The sequence below is a fragment of the Papilio polytes genome, unplaced genomic scaffold, assembly GCF_000836215.1.
Source record: "Papilio polytes unplaced genomic scaffold, Ppol_1.0 DF823935.1, whole genome shotgun sequence".
NCBI lineage: Eukaryota > Metazoa > Arthropoda > Insecta > Lepidoptera > Papilionidae > Papilio > Papilio polytes.
Window position 1 is genome coordinate 133988 of NW_013525269.1, and position 19289 is coordinate 153276.

A 19289-nucleotide genomic window follows, 5' to 3' on the forward strand; every position below is an offset into this window, starting at 1 on the left:
CAGCCAAAGCATTTTCTCATATCCTAATGAAGAGGTTCTGAGTCTTTTATTAAATACAGATCTACTCATCCCATGAAAAGAGTTACATCTCTTAGTTATATTATTATGTACCTATTTTCATTACGTGATTGGCGTCCTAGGTTCAGTCCTTTACAGAAGTTCGACAGACGTCAAAGGCAAATAGCTTTTCTATTATTTCTAGTTATTATAATGAGGGAAATGTTACATAAAATCTAATCCTATTATAGTTAAATACGCAAGTTTAGATAGGTATATGTTTGTTAGAGTTTGCTGCCCAAACTGCTGAACGGATCTCGATGAAATTTGGCACAGAAGTATAACATAATCTGGAAGAACACATAGACTACTATTTTTTATTTTTAGTACCTTCCTTTTTAAGTATTATAAATGCGAAAGTTTTTATGTTTAATTACATATTTACTAGATGATATCTCATAAACGGTTGAACGGATCGGGTGTAGAGCACTGGAAGACCACATAGGCTAGAATTTTTTTGAATTTCGCGCAGATAAGTCAGAGGGAAACAGCTAGTTCATAAATAAAACGAACGATGAAACAGTTACACATTTCTTAATACCATTTAAACACTACTATATTAATTATAATCGTTACAAAAAAAAATTAGTTGTCTACATTTTTTTAATCTACGAAATAATTCCACCCAGCCTGGATCTTATTTCGAAGATTGTTATCGTAATATTAGATACATGAAATTATAATTACATTGGAATTTAAAAACAAAATAAAAAAACAAACAAGTATAGTAGGGTAGGTATAATTTGGCATCATCTTAGGTAATTTATGTTGTTTAGTCGACGTTTGTTAGTTTATTTATATCCGAGGTTCTTGAAGAGTCCTTCATTCATCGCGTGCTCGAAAAACGGACTTTCCCTGAAGATGACGGAGGCATCTGATATGTGCATCTGACGTTTTCCATATCTGAAACATAGAACGCGTAGGAATAAAAAAAGAGAGCCTATGTGTTCTTCCAGACTATCCTCTAGATTTCTACTAAATTTCATCGAAATCTGTTCAGCAATTTATGCTATAAACTCTAACAAACATCCATCCATCTAAACTTTTTAATTTATAATATTAGTATGATGTGTATGGGAAATGGTTAAATGTTATTTTAAAACAATTACGAGTTACCACCATTACAACCTTTGCATTTTTCCTCGTTTTGAAGCAGAGAGTATGCAATTATTAATTTTGTAAGTAAATCTATACTATTATAATAAACCGTAAACACACACTTCTTTGTTGCCTAAGATGTCAGCAATGACAGCATATTTTTAAATAATTATTTTTTTAATAAAAAGCCCTACACTTACGTCGCGCTTTAGGCTATATATTTTCACGCCATTAAACTTAGGGGGTAAATATTTTAGATAAAAAACCTAATGTGGGAAAGAGACCATAAGTTGTTGCCAACATCAAGGAAGCAAGATTGTCAAGGTTTGTCATGTCATGTAATTTTAACATTTGCTATCGATAATGTGACAAATGTAAACAATAAAATAAAATTTTCATAATTTCATGCGGATGAAGCCGAACGGGAACAGCTAGAACCTAGTGATACTCTTGTCTATTTCATTCCTTAACGAAAAACCTTACTATCCTGATTCAAACTATATTATGGCTTATATTGTGAACTTATATTGTGCAGTCTGCATTTGGAACACATATGTGTTGTACTATATTTGAAGCGTGTATTAAGTTTGGATTGTATTATACCTGCCCCTGCCATGCACGGAGTAGTACTCTTGCAGTTCCTTGAGATAGTTGGAGATCTGCTCGGCGGTGTCGAAGCGCTCGGGGCGACGCGGGCGAGGGTACTGTGCTTGCGCAGCGCACAGCAACATGGCCGACAAGATCAACATGGCGGGGATCAGGATACGCATCCTTGCTGTAAATTGACAAAAGATTGGAGGTTATTTACTAGTTTCTACCAAGCTAATGCTAATGTAAAGTAATAATTTACTAAATTCGTATTTTAAAAATGTAATAAGACTATATAAGATATATCTTTACTGATATTTAAAAAAAATAAAAAGAAGGTGTTGTAGAGATGTACCGATAACTAATCTAAAAAGTGTTATTTTTGCATTAACTACGAGACAAAATTATTGCATATACGAGCTGTTGCTCGCGACTTCGTCCATGTAGAATAAAAAAACAGTAGAAAACATAGCCAAAGTTACTCGATGATAACGTAGCTCTTTAATGATGATTTTTTTTTCTTAGATCCAGTACTTTTTGAGTTATTTTAATACGTACAAAAATACAAATCTTTCCTCTGTATAATATTATTATGGATGTACAACATCGTAACATGTTAAAAACGTTTACATACTTCAATTTTTAACACAATTAATAAGCAAAACAATTAATAACAAAAGCCTATAAACAAAGGTCATTTTCCGATAACGTACTAGAAGTGACCTTTTGCATAAAATAAGGATGTGCGTGACACACTTCCAGCAATATCGATTCAATAACAATATTATCGATACCGACGATATCTCACTGATCTTTTGATCACTATTTAATTGTCGAATCGATGTTATATTACAGCTGCTTATATAATTAAATGATCCGGTATCGTTTGAACTTATGTGGGAGTTTACACTAAAGTAGATTTCAATTTTACATATATTGTTTAAGTTTATTCATTACTTAAAAGACAGCAAACGTTACAAGTGAGATAAAGACAGAATTCAATTACAAGTATTTTTAAAAAATAATTTGAAAATAACGGTCAAACTCACATGAGATTCACAACAGTGGTAAAATAATATTAACTAGGCAAAGAGTACGTCTTATGTCTTTTCTATCCTATCTGTCCCCCTAAACAAAGTGGCCTTCGATTACCGATGTCGCTTCTAGAATCGACAAAATGTGTTAAAAGTCATAAGAATGAATACGTGACAAGCACGTGACTTATCGAATGTTATTGGCAGTTCCATACATTTTAGTCTTTTCGATCAGGGATATCGATACTCGAATGTTACATTGTTTTGTGGGCTGTACCCTTCCCGTGCTACATTTTATCCCATTGATGAAAAATACAGCGTATTTTATTCAATAATAGTTGCTTTCTTATAGCAAAAGAATTTATGAAATCTGTTAAATTATTACGGAGTCTATTCAGTGGAAACAAACAATTTATAACATCGTGCATTCATTCGCGCAGAACTGAATAAGTAAACGTAAGTAGCTTATGTATTCTTTCAGACTTTGCTCTATGTCAATACTAAATTTCATCAAGATCCGTTCAGCAGTTTAGGCGGAAAATACGAACAAACATTCTATACTTCCGAATTTGTAATACTAAAACTAAGATTGTTTTCTATAGTACAATATCGATTGACAAAAGATACTTTAAATAAAAAAATAACGTCACCCAAATACGCACATGTTACATTTATTCCGTAATTAAAAAGTTAGTAAACATCTGAAATGTACTTCGTTAGTTTGAAAACTTTGAAGTACACGTTGTAATAAAATGCTATACGCATTTTAATTAAGTACAACTTATTGTGTTGCAAGAAAATCACGTGATTCGAAACATTGGAAATCATACTTCATACTAATATTATGGAGGGAGGGAGCGTCGGTGGCTCAGTGGTTTAAGCACTTGACTTGTAATCTACAGGTCTTGGGTTCGAAGCCTGCTGTACCAATGTGATTTTCGATTTTTCGAATTTTCATATGTACATAATTTACCCGACGTTCTTACGGTGAAGGAAAACATCGTGATGCCTGCACATATCGGCGAAGAAATTCAAAGATACGTGTGAAGTCGGCCAGCCTGACTATGGCCTAATCACCTTTATTTAGAGTAGGCTCCGAGCCCCTCGGTAGGGACATATAGTGAGCTGGTGACGATGACAAATATTATGAATGCGAAAGTTTAGATGGATGGATGTTTGTTAGAGTTTGTAGCCTAAACGGCTGAACGGATTTCGATTAAATTTGGTACAGATGTAGAACATAGTGTGGAAGAACACATAGACAATACACTTTAGTTTTTTTTTAATTCCACGCATATAGAGTAGCGGGCGAAAGCTAGTTAAGTCATATAAGTACAACTTATTGTGTCGCAATAAAATCACGTGATACGAAACATTAAAAATACTTTATAAGTTAATAAGTAATGTTTGCACTTTCGATTTAACAGCCTCGAATAACTTTTTGCACTGTTGCCTAAGATTTTAACTATTTGTAGAATTTGACCTCGTTTTGTTTACATATTTTATGTATACAATTGGAATACTTATTTAACTATAAGCATTAAAACTAAGGTGTAACCCTTGGCCAATTGTGTTGAACTAGATTGTGCTTGATGAGATTTTTGATTTTTTTTTGTTTCGTTCTGTTGTTTTGTGTTATAAAGTGTTTAGTTGCAAATATGATATGGTTTTAGGTGCATTATGTTGTTCCCAAAATTTTGTTTCGCTGCATTTGTACTCATTATATTACACGCCCGAAGGGGTACTTATTGTTGTTACTTTGTATAGATGTTTGTATAATGTTTGTATAATTTAATTGCAAAAAAAAAAAATACTTTTATGTAACATGTTTGCATTATTAGTTGCCAGCTTTAGGGAATTACATAGCATAGCTAATTTTATACCCAAATTACATCGCTTTTTAATAGAGTTTGACAAACTCCGACGTCTAGTGCCAATGCAATATATTTCGGATTAAAATTAAATGAAATATAACGTTAACATTATTATTGTTGGTTTTTGATATTTTTTAACACTGTTATACTTTATTTTTAGCACTAAGTTAGTAATTTAGTCGAGTAGGGAGTAATTTAATCGCTAAAGTCTTTCTAATGTTCGAAATCCGTTTGCACTATTGTTGCAGTACACAACAAAGTGACATTTTGAAAGATCAAGGTTAAACTGGACTGAAATTAGAGGTTCGGATTTGTTTCTCAGTTTAGTGACGTGTGATCGCGTCGCTCGCCAATAGATATTGGATGAACTAAATAACTAAATGTTTTCAGCTTATTTTGTGTAAGGCATTTTAGTTAATTACTAACCAACAGGCTGAATTACTAGCCTAGTGCGAATTAAGCGAGTGTTAAAAAGGTTATCGTTTTATTTAAGATTAGCTGTTCCCGTGCGGCTCCATTCGCATTGGATTATGAAGACCTTTATTTTTTTGTTTATATTTGTCAAATTCTCAATTGCAAATGTCAAAATTACTGTTACCATATCTTTGCTTCCTTAATGTTGGCAGTTTGTAGTTTATGGTCCCTTTCCCACATGGAAATTTTGCCAATTTATTTATCTTCTAAGTTTAATAGCGCATACCATAAAGCTTAAAGCGTGACGCAAGTGTAGGGCTTCTTATTAAAAAAAGAATTATTCAAAAATATGCTGTAATTGCTGACATCTTAGGTAACAAAGAAATGTGTGTTTACGCTTTATTATAATAGTATAGATAAGGTGTAACTAACGTTAACGCACCCAATAACCACTCAGAAACCGCACCTATTACCTCCCTATTCAGAAAACTATCATTTTCATGCGGTATATTAAAGTTACGCAAGTGGTTGCTTTAGAAAAAATATTAATGTAGTGCAAATGTTTACCTCTTGTTTGCGTGTGTAACTATTATTTAATCAGCGAACATTTTCAACTCTTTAAAAGAACAGTAATAATTAGTATTAAGTCGTAAAAATGCACTTTTAATGTTACTTAACGCTCTAAAGATTATTCTACGAGCATAAACTCTTCAGGAACAGTTGTGTCCACTCCCCATTAACTAATGAGGTGATCACTTGAGATATTTAAGGCCAGACAAACGTTTGTGCGCGGTCGTGTTTGATAAGCTCTCGATATGGACGACAATGTGCTGTAAAATATAATTTTACCAGCCTTTGCTGCATTAATGTTGCCGTTTACCTAATTAGTTAATGTATTACTGTTAATCTATACTATTATAATAAAGCGTAAACACACACTTCTTTGTTGCCTAAGATATCAGCAATTACAGCATATTTTTTCTTTTTATACTAAAAAACCCTACATTTACGCTACGCTTTAGGCTATATATTTCCATGGGATTAAACTTAGGGGATAAATATTTTGGAAAAAAAACCCTAATGTAATGGGAAAAAGATCATAAGCTGCTGCCAACATCAAGGAAGCAAGATTGTCAAGGTTTGTCTTTGATAATTTGACAAATGTAAACAATATAATAAAATTTTCATAATTTCATGCTGATGAAGTCGCACGGGAACAGCTAGTCTGTTATGTCAAAGAACTTAACTAATATATGGATCACATGTTTAAAGTAAAAGGACGCGATCCGTGTTTCGATTATTTTGTAAACTAACCTTAGTTGTAGTTTTAACAAGAATTATTAGTTAATATTAACATACTCTATTTTTAATAATTTAAATAATGAATAATTACAAATATCTACGTATAAAATCTTTTCGTTTTGGCTAGTGTTGGGCAAAATTCAATTGCAATTAACAATTAATCGATTGTTAATTCGATTTTTGCCCAACACTGGCCATACATTTATGCACTTTAAAAGTACGTTTGTTAGAAGAAAAAAACAAATTGTTGTAATTTATTCTTCTTTTTTATACGGCAAAATAATTAAAGCTATATCATAAATTATTATATTATTATTGTGTATAAGGTATATAAAATGCATTTAATAATGTAACCAGGCTATTATTTTCGATCCGTTACCTGCTAAGCGGTATATTGTTTCATAAATCAAAATGAAAATTGCCCGCGACGTCAGCGCCCACGGGATCTTTGTCTATTTATTATATTATTTTTTAAAATCTTTACATCATTTATCGTCGTTTAGAAATAGTCTTGTTATTATGCTTTAACACGACATTTATTTAGTCTATACTAATATTATAAGGCGGAATGATTTGTATTTTTGTATGAATTGAAATAACTCAAAAACTACTGGGCCGATTTTGAAAATCCTTTCATCGTTAGAAAGGTAATTTATCTGTGAGTAACATAGGTTATTGTTTTTGATTTCACGCGGGCAAAGTTGCGAGCAACAGCCAGTAATTAGTAAATGGTAAAGAAATAAGTGTTGATAGAGCATCACCGTATTCGGTAGACGTTTCTTTTGATGATATATTATTGAAAACTATTTAGACACTAAGGGCCTGTCCCATCACTGCCTGATAGAGGCTCAGATAGCTTAAAAAAGAGGTCACTGTCATGAAATACAAGGGCGTTAAATAAATTCGATCGTAATAGCATTTTTTTTCTTAACCTTTCCATAAATCCTTGAGGTGAAAACGTGCAGCGTTTATAGTGTGGATAGGGTTGGGATGATGTATCGATATTTTTAAATCTTAAATAATGAAGGTGAAAAGGGGTAACTTATGCCAGGGGCTTAAGTAACAAAAGGTCTTCAAATATTTCACAGCTAAAATAGTTTAAAAACATCGAGGAACTTCTTTCAAAGGAATTTAAAAATTGATTGAATGAATGATAAATGAATGAATGAATATGTATTTATTGCCATAAAATAGAAATTACTTAAAAGGACTTATTCTAAGGAAAACACAATCGTGGCAAAAGGTAGCCAGCTCGTATGCAGGATGGACTAAGCCGTTCCTGCGCTGTTTTCTTTGCACTCAAGTATTATAGTTAAATAAAATATTAAATTCTATCCTTCTGAGGAAAAAAATATTTACAGTTACAAATATCTAGGGTTGTTATAAAAAAAACGTTTATAGCATGAACTCCGAACCTTAACATTCATGAATGCAAATAATTCATATCGAAAGTACATAATTTTTAATTTGTATTAAAATAGCAAATGCCAAAAAACTTGGGTTTTAATTTTGAAATACTTGAATAACGTTCGGCGTAAATTAAAAAATAACATCGCTACATGTTACGGTTAATTACGTGTCGAAAGAGTAGAAAAAATCATGCGTTTTCTGTTAAATTAATTGGAAAGATTTCAAATATACAAGAGAAATTTTACATGTATTCTTTCTGAATTAACTGTCTGAATAGTCCAAAGGTAAAAGTCCCTAAAAATAAAGTCCGTTAGATCAATTGTCACTGTCTTTTTATGTCACCTTTAACGTATGAAACCTCTATCCGAATAATAAATCGATATGTATTACATCAGTAGAGGTCACATCACTAGGCTCGCTTGATTTGCACCCAGCGTTCTGTACAATGCGTTTTCATCACTGTTGTTCCAGCCAATCTTTATTTCCACAGCGTTCTGCCAACGGTTATGTTCGTATTTCTAAAAATAGAAACCTAACAGTTCTAGAAAACTCGTTGCACAGATCTCTCTTTCAAAAATGATTTCTTAATTCTATAATTGGGATAAATGATTTGATAACTGGAAACAAGACTGCAAAATAAAGAGTCTTAAAATACAAAGTTTATGCTGTCTAGGTTTTAATTACTAAATTAGAGACTGCATAATTTTAAATGAACGATATTAGTTGCAAATACTTTCCAATTTTAAATAAATTACAACATTAATGTAGTTTAAGAAAACTGCCAAAACATTTAAAGAGTAAAATTCAACTCGACTTATTAAAAACTTTTACCTGTGACCTTCCACAAAGAAACTAAAAGTTTAAAATTGGTGGGAATTTACTAACCGCCATCTTGCACGTTCCGTTTCTCGTTACAGTGTTGCCATGCGTGAAAATAATATCCGACGCGTTTTGAATTCCCGCCTTTGAGTTGGTCATATTTAACGATTTAAAATTCAAACCTCGAAATTAGAATACGCTTGTTGACATATTAAACAGTTTCAAAATACAGTTAGAGTACAGTTTAATACACATTTTGACTATTAGATATAAATTTTACTAGTGTAGAGTCTCAATATTAATATCTGCTATTAGCTTTTGCCTGCGACTGTCCACGGGAAAATAAAAGAAAATCTACTGGATTTATGTACATTTTTTTGGATATTCAAGAAGTCTGTGTTACAAATACAAGATTGTGGAATTCAAGAGCTAAAGCGGTTCAGCAAATTAAGTAGGATAAGAAATATCGTGATACTACTTTTTCATAGATAATTACAGATGGGAATTACTCTACAAATATTTAGGCAATGGGAATCCAAGTCTACAAAACATTAAAACAAATTTTAAAACAGAAAAGGCGATGCAAAACAAGCCCCTATTTTAAAATAAGACAATCAGAGCTCGCTTCCAAATTAAACGGTTAATTAAAACATTTAACTCGCTGTTAAAATTTTATTCGAGATTCAATTAAATCTAATTTACTTTTGTAGAAAGATTTACACACATCGTAAAAACGAGACGTAAAACTTACTTATGTTTTACGTAATGAAAAAAAAACTGACAATTACAGCTAAAAAAACTAACACTTTCATTTGTTTTAAAGCTAGAAACTTTTTCGTAATCCGTACGAAATTAAAAAAAATACAGCGTATGCGCTATTTGCATATGTGTTCGTCCAGACTATGTTCTATATCTGTGCCAAATTTCATCTATATGTAAAGCCGTGTTTGCAAATTTTCACACTTATAACGCTTATTATCTTCAGGTCTTATTTAAATTTTAACGTAAGGATAAAAAAAATAGATCTGTTATTAAATATTTGATTTTGAGTTATTTGTATAAAAGATTGATTGGACTCAAAGAAATAAATGCAAAAAGAAAAATCAATAAAGCCCACTATATAAATACATTCAGTTTTAACTGACAATATTAACTGAAGAGTCGAACTGTTCAATTTAATCTGAGCGTATCTTTAATACAATTGACTGGGAGCGTGGCGTCTATTGTAATCCGGCTTCTCGGAGGTCTGGTTTGGAGGATGGTTTGAGGTCGGGAGTCCTGGTGCTGTGTGGCCCATGTTGACTGGACGTCCACACTAAGCCTGGTATTGATATGGAACCCCCGGAGGAGTCTGGGGGTTGCAGGTTAACTAAGGAGGGGCGAACCGGGCCAGGGGGAAACCCTAGCTTTAATACAATTTCTTTTAAAAGGACAATGTATTATTAAAAGAATCCTTTCATTATGTTATTTGGGTCTTCATCTATTGTGTAAACAACCTTTTACCTTATCTGATTTCTTATTATTCCGTTATTTATTGATTGTGTACATAAATAAGTATTTAAGGTTAAAAGGGGAAAGCGTAATTTACCTTCATGTCATTTATTCTTTGATCTGTATAAAATGTAGTTTTTCTAACGAAACCTCTAACTTATTGTTTGATTTTTTCGTATTGACATTTTAGTTAATCTAGGATCAACTAGAAAATCAAATATTTCGTTTGCCGAAATTTAAACAAACAAACGTTCGTGACGTTTGCAGTTTGTTGTTTTTTTAAATTTCAAATTTTCGATTATCAACATTGATATGATAAAAATGCAAATTATAAAATAAATACTGTGATGCTTTTTTAAATACATAGAGTTTATTTTATTAATTTATTCATTTTATTAACTAATAATAGATAGAGTGCTTTGGAGGACGAAAACCTGGCGCGCCGACCCTACGGGAGTAGGATAAGGCAGGGAAGATGATGATGCTTTTATTGATAGAATTTTATAATAAATCAGTAAATCTGAATGTACAAGTGGCAGTGCAATTCCAGTAGAGAGAGGCAGACTCTTAAAGAGTCAAAAATTGGAAAAGAATCTTCCAGAATCTTTGAAATACAAATGCATTTTTACTACTAGCAAATCTTTATCATCATCTTGGTACACTGGAAACGCCCATGGTATGCACGTTTTCAGAGTAACGAAGGCACAGAGACCTTAAGAATACGTAATGATGTGTATAAGTATTGTGCCGACCCTCTTTAGGAAAAAAGGACAAGGTGATGATGATCATGAAAACAAGAAGTAATGGTATTTATAATATAAAACGAGATTTTCATAGTTCCACAGTAATCGCGTTTAGAATGTTTTTCTTAGATTAATTTTTGTAAAGGAAGTTTTCTTGAGCAATAGACTTCAACGATCAAGATAGAGCTTCGAAGGGATTTTTAAACAAAGTTTTATTACCTTAATTAAATCAGCATAATTAATTGAACTTTCAATTTGTTATGATTTAATATAATTTCAATATCAATTTAACCAGATCAGAAAAAAGAAATTAGGTACTTAGTAATTTAAATTTGTAATTTACTTAAAAAGCAATGAGTTGTTATAAATTAAAACTCTATTTTTCGAAACAATTACAACATTGTTATTAACTATTAACATTTGTATTATTTTTATTTAATTTTTGTGAAAAAAATTTTAAATAAATAAATAAATATATTCTAAAAAATCGAGAAATTAGTTTAGTTAACAGAAGGTGGAATGAAATGTTATCCTAACAGTCGAGTAAATACAGTCAACATTATTTACCAAATACTTTGTTATTCAAACTGTTTTAAGTATTTTAAAAAGATAAATTAAGATTTAGACTAAATTGATCCCCAAAATATTTTGTCTTTATGTGAAAAGCTAGATTTATTGCATGTTTCATTTTTTAAATTGTATTACTGATTGATGAAATTGTCAAAATCAAATTAAGTAATTGATTACATTATGTTCAATTATAAGACATCTTTATGGTTATAATTCAACATAACTGTATATGTCTAACAATTTATAAATCAAGTTAAAAATATTAACAAAAAAAACTTTTAAAACACGATTAAAAATTAATATTGTTGAGAACTATTTTCTTTATAGTTACGGTAATTATTATAAGTGCTCCAACAAATAATTTATAACTAAACGAATAAAATTTAAAAATAACGAATGTGTAATTAAAATTAAAAAACTTAGCTAATAAATAACTAAAACTTACCTGTCAATAACGTCACTATTGGTGAGATGTGATGAGCTTCTGGTGAGCTTTGGGCAGCGCAGTCGAAAGCTCGAGCGGGAGTGAGGACGGCAGCAGTTCGCAGGGCTTTTTATCGCTGCTACAGCTTACTTCAGATCCGCGGCCCGTAACAGGTGGGCGGCGGAGCATAGGGAACCGTGGAGTCGTCTATTCATTGATTTTTTTGAATTCAAAAATCTATACCGTATTAACTTACTTATTAATACAATGAAAGCAATGTTCTTTCAATATATTAAAATACTAGCTGTTGTGACTTCGTCCACCTGTAATTAAAAAATAGTACAAAATATGTTACACACTGATAACGTAGTATTTTAACGGTGAAAGAATTTTAAGAAAATTTAATTTTTGAGTTATTTCAATACATGCCATAATAAAAATCTCTCCTGTTTTTAAAATAATGGTAAAGATGACTTGAAATATTTTGTTTTACTTTTATTTCAATAATTTACGGGATTACTTAAAGAAAACAATCTTATTCAGCTTTCAACATGATAAATATTACTAACATTACATATTCAAGTTAAAAAAATATCTTTGAATGACCATGGTTTTCAAAATAATTTAAATCGCAGTCTACTCCATGCTTTTCTGTATCCCGCTGCGTTAGTACGTGTAACGCACGTCGCGGGAGCTTTGGGAGCTTCGTAATTAAGCTCTTTCGTGAGATCAGCTCGAGTAAGGCAGCGCCCGGTTCTTTAAACTTTAATAAACTTGTCGAATACCCGCCCGACCCGCGCCTCGCGATGCTTAACGCGATAAACCCTTTGTTTTTAATTACTTTAAAGCACATATGCATAGATATAAGTTTGTTTACATAATTTTTAATGTAATCGACTAAAAGTAAAGTTTTTTGTAATTATTTTCTTAATAATAGATCCATTATCTTGCTATACATTGCAACGAATAGTTGATATTCGATACTGAACGATATTTAACAGTATAAGATATCGACAAATTAAAAATAATTAAAAAACATCGATAATAATAGTCTACAAGACTGCTACGCGAGTGCTACGCTATGCCATCTACGAGCTGCATCTCGTATGTTTTTGTTGTATTTACACTTTTATTTAAAATTACCAAAAGGCCTTTTTAATATTGTACCCTATCCTTCATTTCTGTGGATCATTTATAAACACGATGTCTTGTTGTAAAGTGGATGGTGTTATGCCAAAGGTGTTAATTTACTTTAAATTGTACACAATATTATAGACTAGAAATTCTTCATACCATATAATTCTGGATCAATCTATCTACATAGTGCTTAAGTTTATTTTACTAATTTATCACCAGCTAACTGGGTGACATAGTGCACTGCGGGACTTCACATATATCTTTAAATTTCTCGCCGATATGTGCAACCATCGCGATAATCCTTCACCATTAAAACGTCGGTTAAATTATGTACATATGAAAATCACATTGGGACATACCAGGAATCGAACCGAAAACGCATAGATTACAAGTCAAGTGCCTCTAAGATATGACGTTCTACTAATTAAGATAGATAATAAATCAAACAATGCGTGGAATTAAGATGTCCTCATTCAACAAAGGCATTCGATGCGTGCCTTTAGCGATGACTAATGCTTAAAGCAAACCAACAAAGTCTAGATATCGCATTAGCACTGTTCAAATAACTCTCTAATCCGATATTTCAACTGTCTAGATGCTTGCACTAATTAAACAATTGACTGATGCTTCTTAATACATTCTATACTAGCTGTTGCTCGCGACTTCATCCGCGTGAATTAAAAAAAGTATAGCCTATGTTACTCACAGATAAATTACCTTTCTAACGGTGAAGGAATTTTTAAAATCGACCCAGAAGTTTATGAGTTATTTCAATACATACAAAAATACAAATTTTTCCTCTTTATAATATTAGTATAGAAGATAGATAGTGATTTTTTTAATCTAACTTTAAAAGTACTGAGTCGATTTCAAAAATTCTTTCACCATTAAAAAGCTACGTTATCAGTTAATAAAATAGACTAATTTTTAATTCACGCGGCGAAGTGGCGAGCAATAGCTAGTGCCTTATACTGTCGTAATAAATAACAATAGATTGTAACGAATTCGCGTTCAATTGTTTTTTAGCACAACATAAGTCATTTTTAAATGAAAATTTCAACAATTATACAGGTTCTAATTTTTGCTAGGATTTAGTTAGTGGGATTGCGGCATTCGAACTCATGATAGAAATATCGATATTTGATACTCCTAACCACTAAGTTATTGGCACTTCAATTAATTACATAACAATCAATACAAATACAAATACTTAAGTGTTTTGTCTATCGTTCTCGACAATACTAATAATATAGATGTAATTACATATTTAGATAAAAAGGAGAGAAACAAAAGCAACGGAATATTCAAATGGCCATTTTCCGAAGTAGTTTTGGATGTTTTAATCAATGTTGCATTAATAATTTAACAAAAACACAATCGCATTTGTAACAGAGTATTGAATTTTTACCTTTTGCATAAACCTTACCTCCCGCCTCCGAGTCTAACTATATTGCAACGCATTTATTTTAAAAAATAATAGTGCTGAATATTGCCACAAACTGTGTCATCAATCATGACGCTTTTATGACATTACTAGTCACCCGAGACTCCGTTAGGATCGAATTTAAAAAAAATAAGAAGTATGCCCTCCAGACAATCCTCTACATCTATGTCAAATTTCATCGAGATCCGTTCAGCAGTTTAGGCTACAAACTCTAACAAACATCTAAACTTTCGCATTTATGTTATTAGTTAAAATTCAATGTTAGACCGTTTTTAAGACAATTTGTCTAAGATACACCGTGTCATTGATTTAAAATGTTATTTGAGATTTTACTTACTAAAACTACCTCGGTGGCCATCGTTCTGGTGATTTCCAAAACAAGTCTTGCTGGTGACGTAGTTCCAGTTTTATTCCCTCTTTATCCCTTTCTTATAAAAAGAGGTTTGCAAGGGAAAGTGTATTTGACTATAGAGGATACGTATAGGAATGGGAAATAAAATAAAGTGCGTTTCCACTGTAGATTAAGTGTTAGCAATGCATCTCCAATTGCAGATGTCTTTGGATAGCTGTTGTTTCGCTATTTTGACGTATAAAGTGGATTTGACGGTGGAGGAAACGCATAAGAAGGGAAAATACCCTCTCTATGTGCGTCTCCTCCGTCTATAGGCAACGCATCTGCAACTGCAGATGTTTGTGGGCAGCGGTCGCTTTCCAATTTCGATGGATTCAGGTGACCGCTTGCTCGTTTGACACCTTATGTTTTAAAAAAATACAGGTGACCTTTGCTAATTAATTATTTAAAAAGAAGGTTACATTTTGAATGTCTATGTTATGGTAGATTTATTTAGTAACCTTGTTGGTATTTTAGCATGTCAACGATTTATGTGAGTCAAGTCCTTGGGTCATCCCGACATGACATGCCTCGCTGACTCATCAATGTCCATCTATAAAGATTACAAAGGTGTTCTTGTTTTCTAATAACCTTAGAATATGCACATACAGCGTGTTTCGAAATGCTTATAGAATGCTTAGGAATTTAGAAGTAATAACTATTTTCGTAATCGACTCAAGAAACTTATGTTAATTGGAATACTACGCTTACTTAATACTTAAGTGTAATAGTTGTGGATTAATAAGTTATGTTTACATTTCTCAATTATTTACTTAGTACTTTTAAAATAACATAAAAATGTAAAATGTATGTATTGTAATATGTTATATTATTGTAAAATCTTTAAATTCTCGTGTTTGTAAATTTTTTCAATGAAAACATAATAATTTTCGTAATTCGAGTATTGCACAGATTATACTAAAACACATAAATTACAATACATTTAAAAAAATACATATTTCTCTCACATTTTTGAAAACAAAAATATCCAAAATCTGATACGTATTGTCACCTTTTTTATTAAAAATAATTTTAGGAGCGTACAAAAACATACAAAAATATATTTGCGTTAAGATTAGAAACACGCTGTATACAATGAAATCGAGCAGATTTCACCTTTTGTTATGAGAATAGCGACCCTTTTCATTACCTATAAACTATTGTTCTTCGATTTCAATAAGCCTCTATACATTCCAGAAAACTATATTATCCTGCACCTGTGCGATATCAGTTAGTTGTACGAACCGAGCCGAACGCATCACATTCAACATTCGAACATGTCTTCCAAATTTAAAATTTTATTTATATTTTCATTCATAACGTGGTGTTGTGCCAGTTACAGGGAACAGTACAGAGGTTGTATATTGTGTTTTTTATTTTCCACTGTTTTTTGTGTTAATATTATCTGTGATACATTCTTATTTCCTAGTTTTTTTTAAAAAATCATTTTCTTTATAACCGGTGTATTCCAGCCCAAATACTCATACAAAAGATATTGTCATCCTTACTAATCTACTGTCTCCTTCTAATTCACTTTATAAAACCGAGATAACAATATGTTTTGTACAGGTAATTCGGCAATGGAAACTCACAGACACCTCGGCACCTTTCTCTCGCAAACTTTTAAGTACCCACTTATATTCAATCAATTAACAAAAAAAACCCCTAATTCGCACGGACGCTTTTACAACGCATTGTATATCTTCAAATGCATATCTTCATACAACAGCGCTTTTAAAACGCTACGCTTTTTTACGCAGCAACCGACGCGTATTTAAAACGCTGGGCGTAATAAAGAGTGATTCTAAAACGTACAAAAGCGTTAAAAAAACGCTAACGCTTAAGCTCCCGTGCGAATATGGGCTAAAAGTATTTAATTACTAATCGGTAGATAATCACAATTAGTTTAACATTTAAATATAGCTTGAATTAGAACTAATTTAATTTAAATAAGTATTACGCTTCAGATTTTTATAATTGTATTGTTATTTATGTAGATATCTGTGAATGTGCGTAATTTGAAATTTGAAATTGAAATTGAAATTTATTTATTAAAAACAGATTAACAATTAGCAATAAAAGTTAAAACCAATTAAAAGATAAATACAAATAGTGATAAATGTAATTGATGTAGTGATGCCCACACTAGGCAATAGACGAATACTTTGCTCTCACATACCGCATTCCGTATATTTACAGGAATTTAACAATATACCATAAATAGTTTATTACTCAAAAAGTCCGCGTAGTGTGGAGTTTTCTACTGGAAATCTTTAGTGTATTAACGTAAATATTCGCTTAGTAATTATTGAAATACAATCGTAGTAAGATTTGTAGAAAGTGATTAGAATTGTTTCGAATATTCGGGAGAATATTTTTATAACGTCATCGACTTTGTTACATTTACAGTGGTAGAGTCCGCTTTAACATCTTCGAACGAATGGGCCGGCTCGCCCGGTGAAATACCACAACCACACAGAAAACAGGCGTGAAATGGAAGCAATTCCACGTTTCGTCCGATGAGTATGGTGCCGGAGGCCTAATTTTAGTCCCTTTACCTTTCCACCCTATTCTTGCGAGGATAGAATGGAAAGGAAAAGTGGATTTGACGGTGGAGGAGACGCATAGGAAGGGAAAATATCCTCTTTATGTGCGTCTTCTCCTCCGTTAATTAAGGGTAGGCAATGCAGCCGCTATTGCGAATGTCTATGGGCAGCGGTCGCTTCGCAATTTCGGCGGATTCATGTGGTTGCTGGCTCGGTTTCTACCTTATGATATAATAAAAAAAACAATTCCCTTCCCATCCTTTCCTTATATGAAAAGGTTGTAAAGGGAAAGAGCAAGGGTACTAGAATTAACTAATTAACTCAACTTCTTTCGATTAAAGTGATATTTTAATTATTTTACGATAATTACAGTTCCCCACGAATTCTCCCAGAATTGGGAAACGTACATATTCAAGGACAAGGAATATCTCATCCAGAATTTGCCCGTCAACTGGGAGAATGCGAAAATATTGTGCCAGTAAGTAACAAAAAACGTAAATAAAACTAGCACTAATCTACTCAATAATTGCTAAAAAAATAAACAAGTTAATTTAAAAAAATAATCACAGATTCAATTCCATATCAATGCTACTTCAACTAATAATTAAAATAATTTGACAAAGAGTAAGTAATATAAATACTTTTAATTTATAAAACGTAAAGTTAGTCTTTGATAGAAGTGAAATAGAGACCCAAAATCACTAAACTCCAAGACTCCGTTTAATAGTCGTAAAAATATTTTAAAAACATCGCAAATTATCACATAACATAGCTAAATATACAATAAGGTTACATTATATAAAAGTAATTTCTATTGTATTGTTAACCTTACTTTGTATTTAGTTTTTAAAATAACATCACCGCTGAAAACTCCAACAATAGCTACATATTATTGTTTCTATAATTGTGTCATCATTGTAATTTTTAAATCTTACAGAGGTCATCACAATGGAAATTTAGCGACATTGGATACAAAAGAAAAATCTGATTTCCTCGCAGAAGCACTATCGGAATCACAATTAGGTGATATTTTTATATTATCTACTAGCTGTTTCCGTGCGACTTCATCCGCATGAAATTATGATAAATTTATTTTATTGTTTACATTTGTCAAAGTGTCAATTACAAATCGAATTGGATTTCGCTATAAATTTTGTCATCGATAAATTCTCTACACTATAATCAATACTAGAATTGTCCTATAAATTAGTTAATAAGAAAATAATAATATTAGTTAAGTTTGATAATTATTAAAACCTAATATCGATAGTTCAAAATTGTCCGCAATGTGTGTTTGTTTCGTCACTACGATATCTGTCTATTAAGTATGGCATATGCTTTCACACAAATTGAATTCGATACTTCATATGCGTCATTTATCAAACTAGTCTATCTGATTTAGACAAAGTATAGCCTCGCTTTGATTCCTATGATCTTATTGAAGGTGTGAACACTAGTCGATGTTTAGTTATGCAACTAAATAGTTGTTTCACAAACAATCGAGAATCAAACACAGATGTGCGATATTTTAATCAAAGGTGTGCGCATATTTAAGGTACTAAATACTAAATATTTTATATGATCTAGATATAAAATAAGGATGTGAAATAGTCAATAACAAAGGATAATGTGTGTACAGAGATAGACGCGGTGTGGGTAGGCGCGCGGCGGGAGTCCAGTGAGGACCCGGAGGGGTACCGTTGGAGCCGAGGCTCCGAGCTCCGTCGCACGGCCGCTGATATACTGAAAAACGAAAAAGACGAAAACGCAGTCAGACACTACCCCTTGGTAAATTTACAATCATATTAACAGATTTTATAATACAATATTATTTATTAAATAGTTTTCGCCCGCGACTCCGTCCGCGTGGAATAAAAAAAAGCGTATGTGTTCTTCCAGACTATCCTCTACGTCTATACCAAATTTCATCGAGATCCGTTCAGCCGT

At 32.0% G+C, this 19289-nt stretch overlaps 1 protein-coding gene across 1 annotated transcript; it reads right to left on the reverse strand.

Annotated features, from left to right (window-relative positions):
• Window positions 1–706: 706 nt before the first annotated feature.
• LOC106101850 (pro-neuropeptide Y-like) lies at window positions 707–11908 on the reverse strand. The gene is made up of 3 exons (XM_013281191.1): window positions 11846–11908; window positions 1759–1930; window positions 707–960 (listed from the first exon to the last, which is right to left on the reverse strand). The coding sequence occupies exons 2-3, from the start codon at window positions 1923–1925 to the stop codon at window positions 849–851; spliced, it is 279 nt and encodes a 92-aa protein (XP_013136645.1). The 5' UTR covers window positions 1926–1930; window positions 11846–11908; the 3' UTR covers window positions 707–848.
• Between the last annotated feature and the right edge of the window lie 7381 nt (window positions 11909–19289).